This window comes from Petromyzon marinus, chromosome 44 (assembly GCF_048934315.1).
Source record: "Petromyzon marinus isolate PM22_M1 ecotype Great Lakes invasive population chromosome 44, UKy_Petmar_22M1.pri1.0, whole genome shotgun sequence".
Lineage (NCBI taxonomy): Eukaryota > Metazoa > Chordata > Hyperoartia > Petromyzontiformes > Petromyzontidae > Petromyzon > Petromyzon marinus.
Window position 1 is genome coordinate 2,341,891 of NC_133710.1, and position 25,407 is coordinate 2,367,297.

General features: G+C 51.8%; 1 protein-coding gene across 2 annotated transcripts in view; it reads left to right on the forward strand.

Moving 5' to 3' along the window:
• MIDN (midnolin) overlaps positions 1 to 25,407 on the forward strand; it is a 118,582-nt gene that overhangs the window by 62,895 nt on the left and 30,280 nt on the right. For both annotated transcript variants that reach the window (XM_032970658.2, XM_032970659.2), the window contains exons 4-6: positions 4,179 to 4,937; positions 10,238 to 10,373; positions 20,142 to 20,585. In XM_032970658.2, coding sequence (XP_032826549.2) covers positions 4,179 to 4,937; positions 10,238 to 10,373; positions 20,142 to 20,585 — 1,339 coding nt within the window. The remainder of the gene's footprint in view (positions 1 to 4,178; positions 4,938 to 10,237; positions 10,374 to 20,141; positions 20,586 to 25,407) is intronic.

Genomic DNA, 25,407 nt, shown 5'->3' on the forward strand with positions numbered 1-25,407 from the left:
TCGCTGTATGCATTAAAAATGTAATTAGGTATTTTTTTTATTTGCTCTTTAAGAATTTTAGCTGGTTGTTTTTACTTCGTACAATATCTCTCTAAGGTTCGTGAACGTATTGGATGATGGGCAGCTTTGTTCAGAGTATGAAGAAACGCCGTCTTGTCTTGGAAACGCGGAGCGAGAACCGATTCACTTGACTTCACCGAAAAGCAGTCCTGGAACGTGTTATGCCGACACACAAATAATTCCCTTGACTATTGCATATTCAGAAGCACGTTTCATCTCATAACTTCCACTCCCATAATGGCGCAATTGGGAAATAATTCGCAGTCGTGAAATACAAAGCTCGACGCAAAAAAGGGAATGCGCAGAAAGGGGGAACGCGTGGGAAGTGAGATGACATTGAATACGGAGCCCGAAATTTATTTGAATCATCCCAGCGGCAGATTGAGAATGACCGACGTTGGCATCCGGCAGGATGACGTTGAAAGTGTGAGCTGTTGGGGCGAGCGTTGCCATCGCCCCGGGGAGCGGCGCGCGGCGCCGCTACCGTAATGGCTCCAGCTCTGCGGAGCTCTGCATCAACGATGACCTGTCCACAAGCTGCCGGCGGTGACCTGGTCACGGTGACCCGTGCAAACGAGCCAGCCCCCTTGCGCGCGGCGCTCGGCGATAGTTCCGCACGCGACGAACCGCAAGGGAATGGGCTGCTGCTCCATTTAGCCTCGGCGTTGTCAGCCTTGCCCCGCTCCTTCTGTTTTCAATAATATTGGTCCAATTTGCATGGCCATTTAGGATGGGCGGAAAAAAATTGTTTCAGAATGAGACGACAGAACATATTGCATTTCGAAGCTCAACTTCAAATTTATTTTGTTATATTTTTTTTTTGGAAGTTTGTTTTTGTTCATGTCATTAGCGTCGCAGTCCGCCATCATCAATCCACTGCCGAACGAAGGCCTCACCTCCCAAAATCTGTTGCCATCTCTCGCGATCCTGCACAAAATAGCAGGATTCCATTCCGGTGCTCCATTCCCTCGGTAGATGTTTCTATCAGGCGCGTTTCCATCGCTTTGCTGCCACTCCGCGATTCATTCTTTGATCGTCGGCCACCATCCCTTCATTTGAGAATGCTGCTTCATCTCGTCGGGCTGGCCGCCGAATCTGATTTGAACCCTGAATCTTGACTGTGACGACTAACTGCTTTGACGAAGCAAATTATGAAACTCCCAAACCGCCCGTGGGCCCCCTCTCTCGAGCGTCGTTTTGATGGCTGGAGTGAAACCGCGAATGTCCCACTGTGAGCCTTCATCGTGACCTGAAACCTGGCTCCCTTAGAACTGAGACACTAGGGACGTGTATAGGCTCCATGTTCCCATAGCTCAAGAGGCCAACTAGGTCACCTGAAGCTGGTTCAGTGAGTGCCTAACAATCACCCTGCGATGTCATACAGTTGTCTGGAAAAGCCCCACTGGGTGCCCCGGATACTCTATAAGAGGGCTTTTTAGTTTTGCGTTGGGCTATTTTACCAATTCGTTTAGCACATGGGAGGACACTTTGGCATACCCAGAGAAAAACGCCGTTGCCCCGCGTTCGGATGCCTCGCGCACACTTACGATCTTCCTGCGATCCAGTGACCCACGTGCTGTGTGCCACGCCATGTAGGCTCTAAAGCTGCAATTGAGGCTTGGGCGCCACCGGTTGGAACGTTACGCACGAATAAAGAAGCCAGCGCACTGGCTCCGCATTGTCGGCTGCGTGGGCCGACCCTCACTGTTGTTGTTTAAGAGTTCGTAAACAGGAGCAGGGCCGAATGAGCGTGTGAACCAAAAAAAATGCACTTCCTTGTGTACGTGCGCGCGTAGGCATGGGCGTTGCACGTGTGTGGGCGTGTGCACACGCGTGACCCACACGTGTGCGGTAGACATGCAAAACAGGGGGAAGAAGAGGAGTTCTGAAAGTATTTTTGCCGTTGTTAATCACGACGTTCAAACTCGCGGTGATCCCAGGGCCCACCGGCAGTGGTTTCACGAGAGGAAAGTCGAATTTGCGATTTTGTGACCTGTCACACCATTGGGACGTGTCGCCGAGTTTCTGGTTCTAAACAGAAGGTGACAACGCAAAACATCCCTCGTCAACTTATCATTGTGTGGCCCTCATTTTCAGTTGAGCGCACTAAGCAATTGCTGAAATTTTCTTAAACGATTTAAACTCTTTTTTATTACAAAAGTATTAAATACCATTTTTATTTTAGCAGGTGAGGCCCAGTGAGCTGTATAGCTCTTTTAAAAAAAAACAACCTGGCCACAATTAATAGCCCAATGAGAAGTGGCTTATCACGTAGCAAAATACTCTCAACGCATGTTTCTAAATGTGGAGGGAAAAACCTGAGGATCCGGAGAAAAAAATCCACATGACCATGCGGGAGAGAGACGTGCGAACTCCAAATATACAGCAGGCATCAGGGTTGGGTTCAAACCCGAGACCTCCTGTGTACCAGGCGAGTTAACATCTCGCCAGCGTGGAGCCCACATTCCAATGGCAGAATCCAGTATGTCCAAGTAAACCCAAACCACTGTCTGACTTCTCGCAGACGAAGTGGTAATGCATTTTAGAGACCGCACCCCAGCATGATAAGCCACGTCTCATCACCGATCCACGGCTTTGGACTTAATTTACTCCATTGTAAATCAGGTGGAGAAATATTTTTGGGACGTAACGAATTGAGCTCGTAATAGCCGTGTCGGAGCACTGAGTCAGCACTGCCGAGAAGCAGTGTAGTGACGTAGTTCCGAGACCCCTCCTAACACAGCATGTGGATAGGGTTGATAACATTAACAGTGTTTGTAAAGAACACACGTACGTACTGCTGTTGGTCAGGGTTATTTTTTTTTAATGACAACCCTCTTAATAAACGGTTGGTCACTGTGCGTCGTATGCAGTGACACTCGTAAGTAGTGCAACGTCCGGTATCTGTTGCCGCTGAGGACACGGATATTATTGTTCTGTTGTAGATTACAGCCATTTGGCGTTGACCGTTGATGGTCAGTTGATTTAATATTCGACGCCACCTTGAATTGCGTTATCGATGCGAAATCTGCGAAAACGCTTTCAGTGAGAAAGCGTATGTGACGCTTCGTCTGCGGCCACGTCACGGACGCCTCTTGGGTTTTTTTTTCCTTCTGGAAATGCCACTGTGCAGATGTTCGCGGTTAAAATGGAGAAAAGGAATGACATTTGTGGGGGCGTGTTTTACACTCGCTCTATTTCAATATTTCTAAATGCGCGATGAATTAATCCGTTTATTTGCTTGTCGCGTGGTTCAAGAGGGCACGTGACTCATAAGTGGAAGGGTCACGAGTTCAAACCCTTGGTCAGGGGTCGACTCGGCTAATCATTCATCCGAGGTCACTAAAATGAATACCACTTTGTCTTTTTTGGAAGTCTTCAAATGGTTGTTCCATGGAAATATTGGCAACCTGTCACGGGAATGTGGAATTTTCCACCGCTGGCCCCCGGCAACGATGAGCACTGCCCAAAATTCATTTGGGCAAGAGGGATGCTTGGCTTTAATATATATTCATTCGATAGTAATTGATGGCATTACATATAAATATTTTTCTTTTTTACGTTCGGTATTCTCAATATTGCACTTATTAGAATGAAAATTCAACACATTCGTGACGAACACTCCGGCCTTAAAATAAAAAATATATTATCAGTGGCATTACAGGAAATGCCTGAAATGTCGCCTATTAAAGATTGTTTTCTTTAAGGCCACAGCGTTATTGTTTATTGTGCTTTGTGCACCGCTACCAAGACAGTACTACAATGGGTTAGCACACGGATGAACTAAACATGACCAATTTATAGTGTGAGGTTGCTCTTGGTGTTTAAACACCAGGCAACGTGTCCTTTTTAACAAAACCCCAATCCATCTCTGAAATGAGAGCCGCACGTCTCGTGTGGTTAATGACTCGTCGTTACGTAGCCCTTTGATTGGAATTATTATTGAGTCTGTTGTTTTTTGAAGCAATACACAGACATAAGTGCCAGAGCCACAATGAACATGGCGAATCTGTTGTGCAGTCACTTTACCCACCAAATAATGAGGCGCTATCATCGTGATGTGTTAGTTATTTTGGTCGTCATTGCTCATCCTTCTGTTTGTTGTTTACCGTTCGCAGGTCAGTGACTTCCTGTCAGGCCGCTCACCTTTGACCCTCGCCCTGCGCGTCGGAGATCACATGATGTTCGTGCAACTTCAGCTGGCGCCCCAGCAACACCAGCAGCAGCAGCAGCAGCAACGGCAACAGCAGCAGCAACAGCAGCAGCAGCAACAGCAGCCGCACAGCCACCATCACCACCACCACCATCACCACCACCACCACCACCATCACGGCGCTCCCCGCGACCCGCGCTTCCAGCGCTACTCGCGGGACCCGCGTGCGCACTCGCACGCCACGGGCTGCCTGCACTCCTGCCACCAGCGCCAGAACCGCTCCGCCGCCTCCTCCTCCTCCTCCTCGTCTTCCTTCTCCGGGGGCCACCAGGCGTCCGGGTCCAGCGCGTCGGCCGGCGGCGTCTCTCCCTTCGTCGCCCAGCACCAACGGGCGGCGCCGCCAGCGGGCCACCACAGCTCGCCCGGCCACCACCTCCCCGCGGCGGCCCTCCAGGCGCAGCCCGCTCATCAGCTGTCGGCGCGCCACCAGCTGCCGGCCGCCACTCAGCACGCCGGCTCCTCGGGCCATCCGGCGTTCTCCCTGAGCCACTTGGCCGGGCAGCGGCAGCAGCAGCAGCAGCAGCAGCCGCCGGGCGGCAGCTCGTCGCCCACGCAGGCCCCCGCGCCCCACTTCGGCAGGATGTCCAATCAGGCGTGGCACGCGGCTCGGGCGGCCAATCAGAGCTGTCCATGCGGGCCGCCACCCACGCCAGCTGCGGCCCACGTAAGTAGTCGGTGCCATCGTGGGGACGGCGTTTTGTCCACCGATGCGATTGTTCCCTTTTTGTCATCGTCGACTCTAAATCATCATCACCATCGTAAATGTGGTCACTGTATTATATACAGGCCGTAATTCAATGGTGTGACAATATAAAATGACAGTCATCAACCAGACTACTCAGTAACCATGGAAAGTTCCAACAGATCCAACCAACGTTGACCCAGCATTGTCTGTTTACTGGGTAGTTATTTACAGCCCAAAAGTCAAAGTGCCCTCCCCACTAACATCACATCAGAGCAGTACTCTGCATCCTTTTTGAATGGTGACATTGCTACGGTGGATTCTATTGTCTCCCAAAGACGACCACTGCTGACCTGCACAAAGCGTCGGGTACTAGTATGCCGCAGCTTCCTTTCATCATGGTGCGGAGCGCATTCTGAAGTACGTCTAAAGAGTGTCAGCGTCAAGCCATGAAACTAGGCTACCAAGGGGGAGCGCAGCACTGTTCTGCCGACTCCTGTAGCTCGGCGGGCTTTTTGCAAGCTTCCCGAGGCTCGTTTTCTCACCTTGATTTATTTTTCATTTCTCATTTCACTAAAAAAAAAAAAATTAACCGGGTGAGGACAACATCCCGAGGTCATCGATTCCATTTTGGGTTTTGTAAATCGCCCTGCCCAGGCCCCCGCCCCTGGTCGGGTGAGATTCCATCAGATTCCATCACACGACCGGGGTGTCGTGCGCAAGGCTATTACTGTGTCGGTAATTGCCCTTCGCACACGAGCCTCAAATTGCCCCCCGTGCTCAAGAATGGTCAATGCGCAGCACGGCCACACTCCAAAAAACAAGGGTCTTTAAATCCAGATGTCAGGCTATAATCGGTCGTCTACAACTTCGGCAGGAACAAGGCTTGTCAATATTTTGTTTCGAGCGACTGAAATGTATCGAAACGCCGATTTGCGCTCCCGCAATTTGGTACCGGGTGTAACACGTGATCAGCTGGGCTGGCGGGAATGGTCCAAAATTGTTATTTTACTAAGGGGTGTGGAGAGGTGCAAGGGGTGGGGGGGGGGCGATGTCGTGACCCACACGAGGCGATGCAAGTTGTCGCCGACACGCTCCGGCTCAAGAGACAATTGAACTGCGGCCTGTGCCGTCAGGCACTCAGAAACTTTCATTTTCATTATTAATTATAATTAATAATTACCTTAGCCAATGCCCGGGAGCGTGTCCGTGGTCACTTATGAAAGCCGAGTTTTTAGAGTGAATACTAAAAGCTGATCCATCCGCACACTCTAACGAGGACCACGAGATCTTCGGATAACATCGTCTTCTCAGTACTCCGACGAGGTCAAGGCTCATTTCCTGCAGGGGTGATGGGGCTTTCGCCAGTGCAGCTCCCAAGCTTTGGGACGTTTTGCCTTTGCTAGTTATATATATTAAGTCTGTCTTGAAAACTCACCTCTTTAAATTTGCTATTACCCCTCCTCGTTTTGGCCGTTTACCCTGCAGGTTCTGTTTATTTCCTGCTTTCCAAACACGGGACGCATTTGGATCTACGGATGAAATGAGCCTTACAAATTTACATTATTATGATTAAAACGCGGTTTTCTTTGGAGTTGAATACACTGATTCACTTCCGGCCACTGCATCTGCCAAGTCGGAAGAGGTGTGCGATGGACCGAGTAAGACCAACCACACGCTCATTTCGAGAAACCCGTCACGCTAGCGCGCACTCGCGTTTAGCGTGACCTGACGCTCGCTGCTCACTTTAATAACCAGCAGCCTACGCGTGGGAGTTAAGTTTCTCTTTGCAAATGCGCGGGGTGTGCCGCTACCGTTGTAAGCAGCAGCCTTTGGCTCTTGGAATCGCCTCGGCAGAATTAAGAGACAAACCAGATTGTATTTGGTCGTTCTTCGTGCGGTCATTGCCGACCGGGCTAACGCCATCAGCTCATTACACTTCAGACCTGTGAAGAAACGTAGATGTAACAAAAGAGCTTTTTTCTCGGACAGGCGTTGTCGATCCGACGCGAGGGCCCACAACAACGAGAAGAGGTTTTACCCTTTCTGGCAATAAAACAGGAGGTGTTAAGATGGTCCAACGCCAAATAGAAAGACACCTTTTGCAAGGAATCAAGCCTGCATTAACCATGCTCTGATAATACCTATTATTTTTCATACTTTGATACTGGCGAAAAGGTCCCATGACAACAACAACAACAACCCTTGAGCACTTGGCACAAGCCGCACAGGTGTCCGACACAAAGGCCGCATCCGGAGGACGGTGCCGGCTCGGCGCTCGGAGGGTCCCCCGAGTAGTCCCGGCTGCGTCGTTCATAAGCGAGCTCCTAATTATAATCATCAGCATCATACACGGCGACGCCGTGACAATCGGTGCGGTGTGGAGCCCGTGGACTGCGAGTTCCAGCGAGAAGAAGCCCCGCACAGTGGCATTCCTTCCCATATCCCACCCCCCGCCGCCACCACCCCCCGTAGGCCCATCACAGCGGGCGCAAAACCAGGTGCAACATCTGACTGAAATTTTCCACTTGCGATGCCCACGCACGAGCAATAACCCACAAAAAGTAAAATATTTTTTTTATAAAAGAAAACGCGCTGGCAGTGCGTCCAAATTTTTACGTGAATAGGTCATGGCGTAAAGCGTTGGCGCGGGGTATCCAAAAGACGTTTGGGCCTCTTCCCAAGTCCGAATCGTGATCCCACCGGCTTGAGGGAGCGCGTATCTAATGAGCGAGCGAGCACGCCATGGCTTGAGCTCGAGCGACACCATCGCTCGAACGGCGGAGCTGAGTCCAAGCGGTCGACCCCCCACACCAACCCACTCACCGGCATGGGGATTCGCGGGCACGATCCGCTGGGGGGGGGGGGTCTCAAGCTGGACCCCCCCCCCCCTCCGCACCTCCCCGTACCACCGCGCACAACCGCTGCTACCACCGTGACGTTTCCGAGAAAGTGCGCGTAGCAGCGAAACCGTTTGGCCGGCTGAGCGATGAGTTTGCGTGACGTAGTTTCTCAAAATTCCGTCGTCGCTTAAATAATGAATTGCTTTGTTTATTTTGGTCGAGCGCATTTTTGTTGGCGGTGGTTGATGGGTGAACAAATGCACTTTCGGGGCGAGAGATTAGATGTGCTGACTGCTTGGGTCTTGTCAATAACAAAGCAGTAACTTTGCTGAATTGTGTCGCGAACACCTATTGATAAATATTACTTCAACAAAAACGGACTAATTTCTAAAGTAATTCACTTAATTCTCAAAACATTGCGGTTTCCCCTGGAAACGCGCGTACCAGTGTAGCTTACAGCGTGTAAACACGAAATAGCTGCCGCATCCAGTGCTTCAGGCCACGAGTCTCCCCATCATGTTTACGCAGCTGATGGTCCAGAGCAAACCCTAATTAATTACAATTTAAGATCACAAGCTGCGAGACGCCGTCCAACGACATCGCTGACGTTGCGAACCCAACGCAAGCAGAGGTATTGAGTCTGTTTTGGGCCATCAGTCACGGACCAACTTTTAAATTGACGTTTGGGCCTCTTCCCAAGTCCGAATCATGATCCGAACAAAACACAATAAATGCAAACAAGAATAATGAAAATGGGCTTGCTTGTAAGCCCAGTTCATGAAGTGAAGCAGCCCACCACATATGTCTTGGAACGGCAATGATTGCAATAGGCATGACACTACGTCAAATCGGGGGGGGGGAGCCTCATCGTACAAAACAGAGTCTTTGGTGTCAAAGGTGGGTTTTATATTGCCCGGTATCATGAACATTTTTTTACTCAGTTTTGGTTACAAATAAAAACACACACACACACAGCGTACATCGCAAATGTGTGCGCGGCAGCCACTTTCATTGGCCGGAGTTATCACACGTTGTAAATGCCTGTTGAGAACCTCCGAGGAGTGTATGCAAAGAGGGCTCATCTGTCTTGGTCTTTTTACAAGCGGCTGTAGCGCGCGCGCACACACACACACACACAGCAGTAGATCTTGATATACATAACGCTGCACAGTCGGTGGTTAAAAAAACCCATTCACGGCAGACAATGAAACTGGGTTTTGAGGCCACTATAGCTGCTTCCGACCGAGTTTCGCACTCAAGCTGCGGCGTCATAACTATACGCGGTAGCATGCGTGCCGGAGCCTGGGTATAGCTGGGCTATAGACGGGTTTAGAACCGCGATGCATTCGCATCACCAACTTTGGCCCTGCTTCCTCCATCCCCTCCCAGGTCCCCCTCCCCAGCCTCCTAACCCCCACCCTCCAAATAGGACAACACAGCCGGGGGGGGGCGGGGGGGGGGTAGGGGGGCACCTTCGTGCGGGGCGAGGAAGTTCATGGAAATTATAATTTGTTTTGCAACAAGAGTTATGCGGGCGTAGGTTGTACCATTGTTCCGATCAGGAATGTAAATTGTTGTTGTGTAATGCACCCCCACGTATCACGTGATATTATTATTATTATGCGGCCGGCGGTGGTTGACACGCCTGCTGCTCAGCACTTGTCCCACGCTGCCCAATCGCTGCTCCCGTTTTTTTTAGTTTTTTTAACTTCGTAATTTTTTTTTGTTATTTTTCATTCCAGTATTTTCCCTTTTGTTTCGGCGTTAAATTGATTTGTTCAATAGTGCCCGGAGTTCTTTTGCTTTCAGATCCAATATAAATTCAAATTACTATCGCTATTAATAATGCCGTTTATTGAAGAGGTAGTTATAATATCATTGGTTGTCATATTGATTATTATTATTTTTATATTTGTTTTTATCAAGGAAAGCATCACCGAATCTTTAAGACGCTTTTTTCAGGAGGGTCCTGCCAGATTTTTCACAAAACAAAAAAATTGTTCCCAAAATTGGGCAGCGCGGTGGTCAACGCACATGGACACGAAACAATAATCCACAATGACGTACGTAAATTATCGAAAGTGTGTGTTTGATCCTCTTCCGGCTGTGTGTCACTGTCAGCATGCTCCACTCACAAATAGCCCATCAGCCACACTGCTCCGCAAGTACCACTCTTGTGGGGAAAGTTGACGGGAAAATTGTTCTACAGAGTGACTGGAGTGACTGGCACACCTGCCGTGGGAATGTGGAATTTCCATCTCTGGCTTTGAGCCAACCTTAGGGGGTGTGAACACTGCCCATGGTTGCCGGTTGCAAGGAGACACGCTGACTTAGAGAGGTGGTAAATCTCCTTGGTGCATCGTCTGGAAAACCGAATATGAACTTTGGCGCGCGCGTGTGTGTGTGTGTTCTCTACGTCCTCTGCTCCGCACACGGCAGGCGTCGACGCAAGCGCCGGCCAGCACGGCGGTGGCGGCACCGGCGCCGTCCGCTCACAGCCGGGCCCGCAAGCCCGGGGCCATCATCGAGAGCTTCGTCAACCACGCTCCTGGCGTCTTCTCTGGAACATTCTCCGGTATGTTTGCTTGTTTGATTTCTGAAATCTGCGGCAGTCTGGAAGGCTCTTCCGATATTAGGAAGCCCCACTGGAGCTTTGCGCTTTGAAATCATCTGGATTGAAAACTAATTTCTTTAGAACTGCTTTTTGTGCGTTTTGGTTTGTCCTCCCGCACTACCGATGAGCACGGTTGGCTACGTACAGTGCGAAAGAAGTTTACATGACACCTGGTTTCTTTTCAGTTCTGTGCAGCAATGTATTTTCCTGGGTAAATAGATCACATTCGCGAAAAAGATACTAACAAACAAAAAATCGCCGGCGCACCGTGCCCGGTTAATCAGCCACCTTAAAGACCAATATTGTGAGTCGTACGACCGGTGGTCGCATTCTCTTATCGGCTCACATTCCTCTTCCTGCAAATGAGCACACGGGTGGCAGCTCAATCAATGTGTTTGCTGTTTTTTTTGTATTCGTAAGTAATTTGGTTAGTTAGGACAGCCATTAACTTCTCAAAGGTCATTTTTATTGATCCCCAACTCGCATTCTTCCAACTGTGAGTCAGGCGCTTTAACCAAAGCGCGCACCGCCTGGTCGGTTGAACCTTTGCGTTTGTCTGAAACGGACGTAAAACCTCGCATTCTTGAAATAAGCGCAAGAAAGTTATTGTGCAAGTGGCGGAGTGGGGAGGTTTGGGGTCCTTGTAAATAGCAGTGTTTACAACGTGGTCATGGCGACTATGAGGATGCATTCCATCGTAGATAAGGTAAAGAGTCAGAGCTTTGGGGGCCTTCAACCGGATGCCTTTTCAATGTCAGTCATACCCATCTCTATCTGTCTCCTGCTGTTCACTCTTGTCACCGACACATTGCACGATTGAGCGAGCTTGTTGGTTGTGTGAATGTTAACACGCGCACTTTGGGAGGAGGAGGAGGAGGAGGAGGCGGCTGGCTTGCGTCAGGAAGCAGAGAGGCGCCCGTGTCAGAGATACGCAGTCACGCTGCTTAATAGGGGGGCTGGGTTCAAATCCAGCCGCCCATCACCCCTTGTGATTGAGCCACAGTCTCAAGTGTGGCGAGTTCAAAGGTCGCGGCTCGGTCACCAAGGACGGCACGAACACAACCAATTTTCTTTTACTTTAATTGGACGACCCAGTTTAGTTTGCGGAGGGCTTACACAATGTATCGACTATATCGCACGACTGGTGTACGGCAGGATGACTCCGTTGTGGAGAATGAATGAGTGGCCATCTTCTGGGGTTGGTTAACGAAGTCCCTTCTTCCTGGTTCCCCGTCGTTCTTTGTCGGTGGGATATACCCGGAGCCGTTCCGTGACGCGGCATCGTGCCACGCGGCCCGAGGGTCGTGCCACAAGGACATCTCCTCACCTCATACACTTAAACTCCCCCCGTAACCTTGAGTCACCAGCCCTCAATCATTCAGGTGAGTCGCCCATTGTGTGCCAGAGACACAGCCCCTTTATCTAGGCTTTTGGAGTCTACAGGCGGGAGAAGGTGGTACTGCAAAAATGTGTACTCCGTCTGTTCCGTTCTTCTCGCCTGTAAGCACCCATTAATTGGCCGATAACACCTTGACATTTAGAGGATCGTGGAGCTCGGGCATTTGTTGGTAGCGCCGGCTTGCCCGCCTGTCTGTGGTTCCTCCTCGCGCCTCTGAGTCGTTGTCTGTCTTCGAGAGCGAGCGGATACTCTGCAGCGGTGGCGGCACGTTGCAAGTTGAAATAAATTACTCGTTAAAATACCCAGTGGTCTCCGAGGTCGCCCTTCCAAAAGAGACGGTTGCTCCTAATGGGGGGGCCCTCTCACTCTCCAAGCAAAACAAAGGGCAGTCAAATCATTCCACGCATATGTCAGTTGTTTGCTTTTCGACCATCAAAAAGTGGCGGAAAGTGATTGGAGTTCGGCGCTAAATCGTCCCGCGGTCGGCGCGCTTGAGCCCTCGAGCTGAACGGCGCGCTCACGCTTGATCGTCAGAGGTAAGCGGAGAAGTGGGCCCGCTGTTAAATGTTCCGCCGGTGAAGTGTGTGCTTCGTGCGATTCGAGAGCGGCCCGAGTGGCCCCGCGCTTTCCGCCCGTCCCCGCCGAGTCCGCCCAAGCCTGCGTTCGAGCCCCGTCCCCCCACCACCGCCCCGACCGTGTGAGAGTGACGGTGTCTTGTAGGTCAGGGGTCGGCGCTTTCCACGCGTGTGGCAGCGTTTGCACGCTTGTAGCACGGCAGCGGCGTGTTGCCAGCGTGGGGTTTTTGTGGATCGAGCAGAGATGTGTGAGGGTGGTACTGGCAACGGAAGGCAGCACAGCAAGTGGGCTGGTTACCCTTTTGTGGGGATTTTTTTCAATGCCTTTCCCTTCGTACGCACAGTGACGGGGTTTTTTTTTTGTTCTTCATGATTCAAAACGCTCATTACAAAAGAAATGGACAAACATCCCAGCGAGACTCTTAATGTTTAAATATGTGCTTGACGACGCCTCGCCGAGCCTCAAGATGTACTTCTCAGCAAGGCCCTCTTTGTGATTTTTGGCCTTGAGCTTTGTTTTACTCACGTGGTGGCCTGGAGAAAATACTCGCGAAGAAGGGAGGGGAGAGGGGGGGAACGGCCGACGAAAGAAACGTCCACGCAGATAGTTCAACATCCAATTTGCTGTCCTGTGCTCACCACGTGGTACCTCATCGGCCCTGCAGGTTGGGGAGAGCCTTTCAATGGGGATCAACCAAACCGCACCCTCTGCATCGCCGTGTTCCCAGCCGCGCCAAACGCGGCACAACTTGCAGAACTACCTTGGAAGTTACACTGCGGGCCGATGTGCGAAATCTCTGTACCTTACCCTGTACCTCCATCTGTACCTTACTCGGAGCTGTAAAATCGATTTTGTAACGTCGTGAGGGGCAGAGTAGCATCACGCTGACGGTGCACGTGATAGCAATCATATATTACATTTATTAGGCGCAATTCATCCACAGATCTCAGTGCGCCATGCACGAAGTTCAGAAAAAGAAACACTTACAAAAGTCCAAAGGTCCACTGGTCATACATGGGAAGTGTCGGCCGGGCGAAACAAGTGTAGTCTTCAGCGACGGCCTACAACACGCCCAGTGACCTCGCCCGTCTGACCGCTGGTGTGAGGGCACTGCGTAGTGTTTCCCGTACGTACGTGCGGTGAACTTCTTTCGCGCCGCACGTGGCCGGCCGCGCCGACCGTCCCGCGGCGGCAGAGGGTCGGCCACGCCCCCTCCCCTCGCGTCTTCGCGTTCGCCGGGGGGGGGGGGGGGGGACGCCGCCCGCTCTTTTGTTGCTGCGCTTCGTTTCGAGGGTGGAGTTGCTTGGAAATTAGCCTCGGTACGCGAGGGGGGGGGGGGTAACGTCCATTGTTTTTCGCGAGTCCAGCGCTGCACGCTGTGAGCCGCAAGAAAAACTGAAATTTTTCCGAAAGTCCCCAGCTAGGATCAGCTGCGGGAGTTCCAACCTGGGCGTTGCTTGCTCATAGTAGTCGAGTTCTTTTTTTTCCACCGCCGCTTGCAAATTCTCACCTTAAATTCCCTTTTTGAGGCCTTCTCCTGTAGGCAGATGTTGTAGGTAAGGTCTGCGGCATGGCACGAGCAAGCCTTGTGCTGATATGTGCACACAGCACCCATCGACTCATTCTGGCCGAGTTGTCCGAGAGGTTGGGGGGAGCCCAGGATTGGTACAGATACTACTTGCCACTAATGTTGTGTTTGTCCAGAAGCTAAGTCCACTGGGATCATAGCGTAGCTACTGCTCACCATTGTAACCACGGAGCGTGCTGTTAGTGAGCGCCTATGAAGGGCGGCTCGGAAGAAGAGGGAGTGGTGTGGCCGGAACTGAGCCCAGCAGCCTCGGTCTGCCCAGTGCTGATGTTTAGTCTTAGCACCAGATACACATTTCAGGTTGAGTCAACCTAGGGGTAGGTCCACGGTGGGTTCACATGTCGCTCACCACCAATCTTTGCTGGGAATCAAACTTGGTACGCTGGGTTCGTAGCGCAGTGCGTGACCCACTGCACCACTACTCCCAGCATTGGTGTGCGTGGGTGTCGGTGTGTGTGTGTGTATATATATGCATACACACATTAATTTGTTTAATTTAAAACAGCAATGCCTGCATTGGGCTGATAAAGGTTTTTTTTTCTTTTCCCGAAATCATGCGTTACCAATGTGACAATGTCAACTTGTTTCTGCGGCGCTGGTGACTGCACTCCTCGAAGGGCGGTGCGATCAGGGCCTCGGGAACGGGGGGGGCGGGGGGGGCGCTCTCTCGTGCCTTGCAGAATTAGCAGTGGGATGCATAAACAATGCCTGCAGAGGGGGGGGGGGGCAGGTCCATCAACAAAATGAGACGGTGGGGGGGGGGGGATGAAGTCCAAACAAACAAAAGCTTTGGCAGCTGCCTCCTGTGCGTCCCGTCAACAACGCTGACCGAGGCCGGAGGCGTGCGGCCAATCCCGTGCCACCGTTTGTGACCTGTGACAATCAGTGGAGCCAATCGGATTGAGTCGTAATGTCGAGGAAGGAGGAGGAGGAGGCGGCGGAGGAAGGGGGGATGAAATGTTTTGTTTCATTGGTCTGGACAGGGGAATCGGGCGTGGTGGTGTGCAACAGAAAGTCAAGGTTTCTCCCGTTTTCCCAAATTTGTATCCTCCACAGGGGTGACCCAGTGCTGGTTGACGATATTCCGCATTCTCATGGCGGGGATTAGTTTATAGCTAAACAAATAAACACCTTTTGGAAGGAAGATAACGGTTAACACGCGATCCCTGTCCTAGAGTTGAACTCGTGACCTCCCCCCTCCCAACCCCGATTGTGAGCTAAGTGCTCTGCCCCAGTGCAAATTTGCTCATAAAAGAGAAAAAGCATGAAAGAAATGCCGCAGCCACTGTTGTGCAAGAAAACTAACCAATCAATCAACCGGATTACCTTTATTTGGAACCAGGTGAGGAGCCATCGGGACAAAGTCTTGTTTTGCAAGGGAGAGAGCTGGGATTAGCAGTTCATTAACTCTTGTAAACACTCACAACTGGGCAGACCTTTCGAGAAGTACGAATTGAAAAAAAGATGTATCTGGTAGTTTCCTGCACCGCTATTTAATTTGAGACTTTGAACAACCGCAAAAAAAACTCCCTGTGTTTTTCAAGGTGTGCGGTATTTGTCGCTTCCTGTATCGACAGGAGTCTTAATATAATGACAGGAATCCGTACCATTGTCTACGAGTGGATGGGGTGATTAACACATCATCATTATCGCTGCTGCCTGCGTTTCTTCAACAAAAGCCGCTTTCCCTTCCATGAGGAAATGGACAAGGTCAGTGGCGCAGGTGGAATTACTCTTATTTTAGACCTTTCTGCGCCTCTTACGTTCGGGTTTGGTAACCTCCGCAACGTGCTAAAAGATCGGCCAAGAATATTTCCTGCCCGGTTGAATGCCTGCAACTCGCCTGTCTTCACGGCGGGCATCTCATCTTACTCTGCAGCCTCCTCCCCCGTCTGTGCTTTGTGCTCCAGACTCGGCACAACCCTCGTGTTCCGCTTCTCGTGAGCCGCGGATGACAGCACTCCCTTTTGTCCACAGTCTCTCGCTGGAACAATTGTGGTCTTGAGGTGTCCCGGCTCGGTCGACAACGATAATAAACCAGGAGCAAGCCCGCACGCCCCCCCCACCCCAACATTTCAACAACGAGCGTTTTTTGTGGTTCCTGAGAAAGCGGTCTAGTGAAGCTGCCCACACTCCTCCCGAGGCTGTTTTTTTTTGTCATTCACTATCAGCTGGACACTTGAGAGTCCTTTATTTAGTCATTTTGAAATAAATATACTGTCGTGTAAAACAGTTTTACCATTATTCTGAAGGGATTTTTTTTGTTCACATCTGAGTAATCTACAAACCCTATAAGATAGGCGATATGCCACAGTCCAGCAGAGTGGCCCTGCCACTCAGAGGGCTTTGCTTCCGATTTGAAAGTTTGCAAGCTTTAAAATACCAGCTGAGAGTCGACTGGTCCACACCCCATTGGTGTAAATAAAAGTGAGTTACGTTTTGCGGTAGATCAACAGTCGTCATCGTTTAAGAAGGCTCTGATGCTCAACGCAATAATCTGGAATTTCTATCGGAGCTCGGGGTATTGTGTTTATCCATCCGTAAGGTCCGTTGTTGATGCTTTAACAAACCCCCATTATATACTCATTAATTCGTTATACGAGTAAAGAATATGTGCAAAATGTCAGATTAATTATCCCATATGATTGCAATTTTGGCTGCCTGTTGTGCCTACCAGTCACACCAGATGAGTGCATCAATTTCTTTGCTGGAAAGGGAACAATAAAGACCCTGTGACATCACTCACAAGAGCAGGTCATTATTGTGCCAACATATTCATCACAAACCCAACCTAATTGCCTCAACAACAAAAGCCAGAGAGGCCCAGCACTTGTCAAGTAAAAACCACGTCCAATGCCAGAATGTTTTTTGCTTCTGCAACCGCCCACCAAACGCACAAAGACTGACCATCCCGTATATCGCCTCTGTTCTGTTTGCGAGCACCTACGCAGGCTGCAACGAGAGACGCACGAGGGGTGGGTGGTGGTGTGCCCAGCACCCATAGGCGGAGTTTGACTTCTATATTTGGGGGGAGGCAGAGCCCAGGGTTTGCTTTGTCTCTCATACTAGGAATCGCGGGTGCATATCATTAATTTATTTTTGAATCTGAATTGTAAACTACTGACAATGAATTAATGTGTCCAGTTTGGACGGGGCGTTGCCTTGCCGCGCCCCCCCCCCCGTGCGCCCCCCCCCCGTGCGCCCCCCCGTGCGCCCCCCCCCCCCCCCCGTGCGCCCCCCCTTCCCCACAAACTCCGCCCATGCCAGCACCTTGTCTCGCCAGTGGCGATGTTTACACACCACACCAGGTACTCACTTGAGGCTGAGCCAACCTCGGGCAGGCCCCAGGACCAGTTCAGATAATCACTGATGTTGCTAGCGGGAATCGAACTCGCGCACGCACGCACCCACGTGTTTTCATAACATTACAAGGAGGATCCTTGTGGGACCTTTTTTGCCGGTATCAAAGTATGAGAAAATAAACTCCTTGAAAAAAGTTTTTTTTTTTTAAACAACGGTTTTATTAACAACTTCGTTTAACTCGCGGTCGAGGAGGACGTCAATGATGCGGCACCTGCTCCCACATAAACACTTACATGAATACATGTATTACTTCTGTAACTCGTTGACACGGAGCGTGCGCGCCTGAGACACGTGGCGCCTGCTTCTTGGGCGAGGCGATTGGAGAGTTTAGGGACCGCGGCGTTTTTTACCTGCACAAATATATATAAATAATAAGGCGTCCATACAAAATGTTAATTGCTTTAAAGTAGCGAATTCGTTGATTAATTGATGCCGATTTTGATACAGGCATGCATTGTCACCGGATCTGAGTACGTGTACAAAATGTGGAATTGATTGGACAACGGGAAGTAGACTAACTTTTGATTACAAGATTTGACCACGACACAGGAATCAAGTAAAACCGTTGAAAAAGAGTCGCTTTTTACCCTTCCTGGCAATAAAACAGCAGGTGTTAAGATGTTCAAACAACAAACAGACACCTCTTGCAAGGAATCGTGCATGCATGAACCGCACGTGCTTGTGGTGAACATGCAAACTATTTTTTTGTAGTTGTATTCAAGGGTACTTGTGTTCAAAAAGAAACCGACACAGTGGGATTTCTGCTCGAACAAACGGACCTTTATTTGAACCAGGTGAGGGCCCGTCGAGGCCTCGGAAAGCCAAGGAAATTTAATGGAAAAAAAAACATTTTAGTGTCATGCCGCCTCCCTCGCCCGTGTGCACATTTCCTGATGCGAGCTCGCCACCGAACTTGTTTGCACAAACATTTCTTGGCGGGGGGGGGGGCCCAAGAGACTCGAGGCTCGGGTCTTGAGTGAGAGGGGGCAGCCTTCTCTCGCATTAGCAGCGCTGTTTGCCGTTTAGATAAGGAATTGCCTAAGCGCACAGAGCCCCTGCAGCAGCGGGCATGTTTGTAAAGTTTTGTAGACTTTGCTTTTCTGTCACTTGAAACCTTTGCCAGTCCCCCCCCGAGCGGCCGACAGACGAAGGCGCTCGTTTCCACCACCGCACGGCGGCGAGGAGACAAAGACAAAGCTCCCCCATGTAGCCTTGACAGACTGCTGGGGCAAGTGCTGTTAGCGAGCAGCACCTATGAAGGCCGGCACGGCACACGAGGGGGTGGGTGGCCAGCAACCATGCCCGGCCACCTTTGTCTCCCAGTGGCGATGTTTGCGCGCCACACTAGCTACTTATTTGTGGCTGAGTCGGCCTAGGCGAGGCCCATGACCGGCTCAAATAATCGTCACTGCTGTTGGCCACGAGTGGAAATTGAACGCAGGTCGCCAGGGTTCGTAGCCCAGCGCGCTAACCACCACTACTGCTCCCCGTACACACACACGTACACAAACACGTTCTTCGGACGCAGCTCGATCACGCCAATCCGGCGTTCACCTTACAGGTATCGTCGCGACCAACGCTACCACCGGCGCAGTGTTTTCGTGTCGTCGTATCCCCGCCGCGCCGAGTACCGGCGAGCGCCAAGTGGCCGAGGATTTGCAGATTTGACCACCGCGGTTTGGGGATGCGGTTGGAAAACTGGCCGTTTCTAAAAATAGGCTGAACGGTGGCAAACGGCCGCTCTCTCTCTCTCTCCTTTATTTTGTTTTCGGGCGAGGGTCCCCATCTTGGGGCACTGACCACAGAGATTGCGGCCGTTTATATTTTCGTTTCGGTGTTATTGTTGGAGAGGCGAGAAGTGATTGCTTAAATCCTGCTGTTGATTGTTCTCTCGATTATTTTGTTGACTTGATCGAATATGCCCGATAGTTGTCGTGGCAGAGCGTGTGTGCAACTCGCAATCAGAAAGTTGGTAGTTCAACTCCTGTTCGGTGGCCGACTCGGCTCGGCATCCTTCGAGGGCAAATGATATTGGTTCCGCTTCAAGGGAGGTGTAGAGTGCAGACCGGTCTTCGCCCATCTGCTCGTGGAATTTACACATCTGGTTCACCGGGCCACCAATCAATAACTGCTGATGGCTCGGTGTGTCGTAAGCAATAAGTGTATTTTAAATAAGAAAATGGCCAATCAAGTGTCAGGCATTTCAAAAATTTGTGTTTCTTGATCAAAGATGTGCGTATACAGAGAGGCTGTCGATTAATCGCAAAGCTTTGTCTGTTACGCTACTCATGCGCGTAGTACAAGTGGTTTTGAGCAGGTTGAGAGGTGCGTTGCGTCAGGGCAGGTTTTCGATGGATTTCGTAAACCACTCTACGTGTAGCGTAGAGGTGAATGTGTGGTGTTGATGCATGGGTCTGTGGGACAGGATTAACCTTCTTGTTTGTTACATCTCTGAACAAATCAAATGGAAAAGAAGCATCTGGCTTCTCGGCAAAAGTACAGGGCAAGCACCTGGGGGATTTGGACACGTGGTTAGGGTGGGACACGCGGTCAGGATGGAAGACGAGGGCTGGGTCACCGACACGGGCATTGGAATGACTCCCGGTGGTCGGCGACCAAGGTGAAGACTTAAACGCCTGACGGTGGCGGTGACGCACCTAGAGCAAAAACTTGGAGGGTTGGTGTCAAGCTTGCATCAGCCGGGTTGATCTGGCAGAAGGAAGGCTCGGTGGCAAGGCGTGATGATATCAACATTGCATTGATTGAAATTGATTTTGCTCTGGTCTCTCTCTGCGGCGCTCAGGCACGCTGCACCCCAACTGTCAGGACAGCTTGGGCAAACCTCGTCGGGACATCAACACCATCCTGCACATCCTCAACGACCTGCTGAGCGCCACTCGCCACTACCAGGGCATGCCTCCCTCCCTGCAGCACCTCCACCGCCACGCTCAGGCGGCCGCCACGTCCGTGGGGGGCAACGCGAACGGCACGGGAGTGTCCGGCCAGGGCCTCGCCACCCCCGTGCCCTCGCCCGCATCCTCCCCTTCCGCCCACTCCTCTTCGCCGTCTTCATCCCCCGCCGCCACCTCCTCGTCTTCTTCTCCGGCCACTGCCGCCCCCCTTCCTCCTCCAGCTGTTGCTGCTGCTGCCGCCACTCCGGTGCCTTCCCAGCATGCACTGCATCAGCAGCTCCAGCAGCAGATCCAGCGGGAGCTGGCGCACCGCGTGGTGGGAGTGCGCTCTGCAGGTATGACGCAAGCTACGCGCGATTCCCCAGATCTTTTTGTTTTCTCATTTTTGTGTACATATATCTGCTGTACATCTCGCTATCTTGATATCTTGTCCTGTGGCGCTGTGGTTACATCGCTTGACTTGCAGTCGGAAGCTCTCGAGTTCCAATCGCGGTCAGAGGTTCATTTGGCTGCAAGTGAAAAAATGAGTCCAGCGTTGCGGAGAGTCAGAAGTGTGGGTGTAAGAAAGGGAGACTGGGCCCCACCAGAGGAATATGGAATTTCCGTTACCCGATTTTAGGCCATGCGATTTCTACCAGTGATTGCTCAAGCATTTGTGATGCTCATCATTGTTCTTATGATTTATAACAACAGTGCTCATGATTTCAAGAGCAGACCCGTTTGACTTTTCGGGATATAAATCCTCGCTCTCTGCCCAGCCTGTGTGATCATTGTATCGCATTAACTGCGCAGAAGGGTCCCCATTCGCACCCATGCTTAATTGCTTTTGAGAATGTTGCTTTAAGGAGGCAACCTAGTGCATACTCTACGGTTTGCTCAGACTCCCAATGGGGTTATTGGCAACTAATTTCCCCGGAACAAAAGGTGCAGGTTGGGTGATGCGTCTGAGAAATCATCGACGCTTCTTTTTGTGTTTCCGCGGCGCTCCTGTTTTGTTCCCTGGCCCGGCGAGCGTGTCGCTGCGTGCGTGCGTGTTGAAGTTACGTCACCTGCAAAGGGTCGCCGAACGGGCAGGCGGGTTGCAAAATTCCGCAGCGGCGTCGGCGCCGAGGCGTGCGAGCGATGACACCGGGGATCGTTTAAAATAAAACATTCGCTCGTTGAAGTTCATCGGGTTTATTTAGACAATGCGAGGAATCTCTTGGCGAGGATGGGGTGAAGCTACTTTGGAAGTCCAAAATAGAGGAGGTCATGGATGGGTGGGAGGTGTGTGCGCACGATGAGGGGGGGGGGGAGCACAGATATGGAGACAGGCTTTGGATAGGGCCCCCGGAAAGATCGACCACCAACGGCTGGTCCGATAGCAAGATTGTGGGATGCTGCAAGAGCGGAGCTTAGGGGTCAGCTATCGACTGTCAAATTGTTTAGGATCTGACGGTGAAGGGACCACACGACAGCTTGGTGGAATCTCATGGGCATTGTTATATTCGAACTGAAGTTCTGCTTTAAAAAAAAATATATCTGAATTTATAGCCGTTGCTGTTGACAACTTCATCTTCAAACACCGGTGGCTGCAGGGCCCCGAATCGTTATAACAGAGGCGCGCATGTTTGCAATCGACTGCCTTGGAATCGAGGGCCCGTTGGACCACGCAGACGTGAAGCCATCGCGTACGCCACACGCGCACAGATCCCGAGGGAAGCAGTCGGATGGGCGGGAATGTCGACCGCGGCTGTAGGTGGCGGAGTTGCGGTCAGGGCCCTCTTTCTCACAAGCGGACGTTCACGAGTTCGAATCCCTGACGGCGGGTCAGCTCCGCTCACCCGTCCCCCTGTAGCCATTCACTAGCCACCGTTCTGTCGGAAGCTAACAGCGGCAGCGGCTGCCCGGTAGACCGTCCTCCCCCTCCCACGCCCCCGCCGTGGAAACTGTCCCAGGGAGTCCTGCCTGAGCAGCATCACCGCGACGCCTGCTTTGAGAAGGGGGGAGACGCACGACCCGTGCGTCGTTTTCTCACCGTCGCTCTGAAAGCCACTGCCCTGCGCTGCTCGGCATGCCGGGCGAGGCCCTTGTTTGTGCCGTGCGCTGATGCGATCTGGGAGGTTTTTTTTGCCTGGGCTTGCGGCTTGGTTTGTGTTTTTTTTTTCCATCCGCATTTTCCACGCGTGGACGGCCCCCGCTGCACCGATGGCAATCTGCCGAGCGCGTGTGACAGTAAACCGAGCGTTCACGGCCGAACGTGCCGTCGTGTGTGCACACGCTCGCCCCGAGAGCAGTGCGGAGCCGTGCGCTTGTTAGCGAGCGCCTGTTCAAGGCCCCCCGCCACTCTGTTGCTACCCCCCCCCCCCCCCCGAGGGGGCTCTGACGTCACGCGTTCGTTGCAAGCAGAAGCCTGGATTGAGAAGCCAGGGCTGGGTTCCGACAGCATCTGCCCATCCCCACCCTCCCCCCCCCCCCCCCACAGGCGTTGTGCACATTTGCCGCTTGCACGGCGATGCCGGTCACACGATATTGATTCCTGGGTGTTGCGCACCACGCCAGTGATATTTGGGTGACACGAACTTCCTCCCCAGGGTAACCACAGCCGAGCAATGGATAGCACACGTGGCCTATCACGCGGTCATCGGCATTGACATTCAGGACACACACACACGCACGCACGCACGGTCACGCCACCCTCCTCACGTTGTCACGTTGGCTGTGAATAGGTACTCGCAAACAGATCCTGCCCCCCCCCCCCCCGACAGTCTGACTAGGTGAACCACAGGATGGTCTGTGTTGTGTGCTGCTGTTGGTGCGACTGTGTTTCTGTTGGTGCCGATTGTAAACTCCGGGAAGCGATGGTGTTTAAGTGAGTGCCGTAGGATTATTCTGCCTGCGTGAGTGCCTCCGGTTTTTTTTTCCTCTTCTCCCCTTTACAACGGTTTTTTTTTGTGTTAAATACATTTTTCATTGCTTTGCGTACGGGCCAAAAGGTCGCTCGCTTGCAATGGGGTGGGGGGGGAGGGGGGCGGCCCACACAATTTGAGGCTGATGGGGATGGGGGGCAGGTAGGTGGTGGGGGGGGGGCAATAAAAAAATGTTCACGGTTATAAATAATCACGTTCCGGCGCGGCAAGCTGAAGAATCCCCGCGCCACATCGCACCGCGCTGGAGCCGGCCCTGCGCTGCCTTCGCCGGCTCAAATCGCCCCCCCCCCCCCCCCCCCCGAAAGCACCTGGCCGCCTTCCCGCTCCCGAACGAACCTCCTCCCCGGCCGTGTGGCAGGGTTAGCAAATAACGAGGCCACGTGCAATCACGTTATTCTGTACCGGCGCTTGGGTTGTTGCAGCCACGCACCGGTACACAAGCTCCGATGTCTTTTTTTTATCCTTTAACGGGTCGTACCGTGCGCGCGAGTGCGTTGTTTGGCGTGACGTCCGACGTTTCGCTGGGGGCTTGCTCGGAGCTTCTTTTGGGAACTTGATTTGGAGGAGCACGCTCTTCTCGCTCGGCCATACAGTGTGTTCCCTGCCCCCTGTTGCCGATTCCGGACGGCTATTTGGCTCGGCTCTCTGACTTGGTGCGACCGACTACATTGTCGAACTTGTTTCGCACCGTACGTAGCAGAGCGCGCTAATCGTTACTGAAGTGGGGAAATTAATGCCACAGTAAAAAAAAAATGCAAATATTTCCACACCCACAATTCACTCCCACCGACACCCCCCCCCCCCACCTCATAAAAACAATGGGAATGAAGACTAGTTTGACATTCAAAAATGCCACCATCTTTAGGGCATTTCATGTGCTGCTCTGCATGACTCTGGAAAAGTGTAAAAGTCACCGTCAGTGTATTTTTCGGTTGGTTGGTTGTTTGAGAACCGCATGGCTGTTCGGAAGAGTGGCTTAAGCCATACGTGTGCCACAGGTAATGCGGAACAATTTTTAAATGTCTGCCGGGCCGCAAGTTAACAAATAGCGCGTTGTCGTCCAGCAAAATAAGGTCATCGAGAGGGGGCTCATGTCAGGCCGGGGTAGACTGGTCAAACATATTATAGACTTCCCGTACCATTCGTAAAGCCTCTCCTGACATAATAGACTGGAACAGAGAGGGAATTTTTTTTTTGTAAGAATAAAACAGAAAAATCTACATGATGCCATTACAGCAGAGACCGAGGTAATTTTGTCATCCAGGCTGTTGCGGTTGTGCCGCGGAGGATTTTGGCGGTTGTGCTGCCGAGAAGTCGCCTGCGTGCTTGCGGGTTGTACCGAACACGCATCAGAGAGCTTCTGCGTACGGCAGCTTCTGCAGGAACCGGGAGCTTCTTCAGAAGCTTACTTGGTCTCTGAAGAAGCTCCCAAGCAGATGGAGCGAAATGTCATTCGAACCCGACACGCCCAGATTGCCTCCGTCTCGATATTGCCGAGCGTTGCCAGAAACACCGCACCAAAATCACGAATTTTAGGCCGAGTTGACCTGGAGGAATCCCAGGCGAGGTTTCAAATACGGATTGCCACTGGCGGTGTTGCCCGCGCGTTTCTCACGGTCGGGAATTCACCACGGTGAAAACCAGATTGGTCATAGCGGCACTAGCAACTACGATGGCTCTCTCCCGTACTCGCGTACACGCCCGAGCCAAAGTGTTTTACAAGCTGGCCAAGCCAGTGCATTTGACGAGTCTCTCCTTCCGTGTCCCTAACCCATCGGTCATTTTCTTTGTTGTATTCGCTAATTACTGCACAGCAAACCCGACTGCTTTGGAGGAGAGTTATTATTGGAGGTTCTTTTTGCTAAATATTGTGTCCTAAAAGTGGTCCCGTTGGGATTTAAAGTCTTCAGCACGAGTGTGTGCATGTGTACGTTCGCGCGTGCGTGTGTGCGTGTGTCTTAAGTGATTGGAGAATGGCCAAATATTGAGGTTGGCTTGTGTAACTGTTTGCAAAGCAAGGGGGCGAATCTGCAAGCTGTTGCCTGGGCCGTGCGGAAACGGTAGTGCAACCAAACATGGACCGCACTCGGCTAGCTGGTGCCACGGGGCGGGTAGCTAAGCTCGATCGGCGCGTCCACGAGCCTCGGCAGTGGAAACTTAGCTCCGAGCGGCGGCTAATGACGTCCGCTTGTACCCGGCCTCAACATCAAATCTCGAAAAGGTTATCCCCGTTTAAATGGGGGGGTGG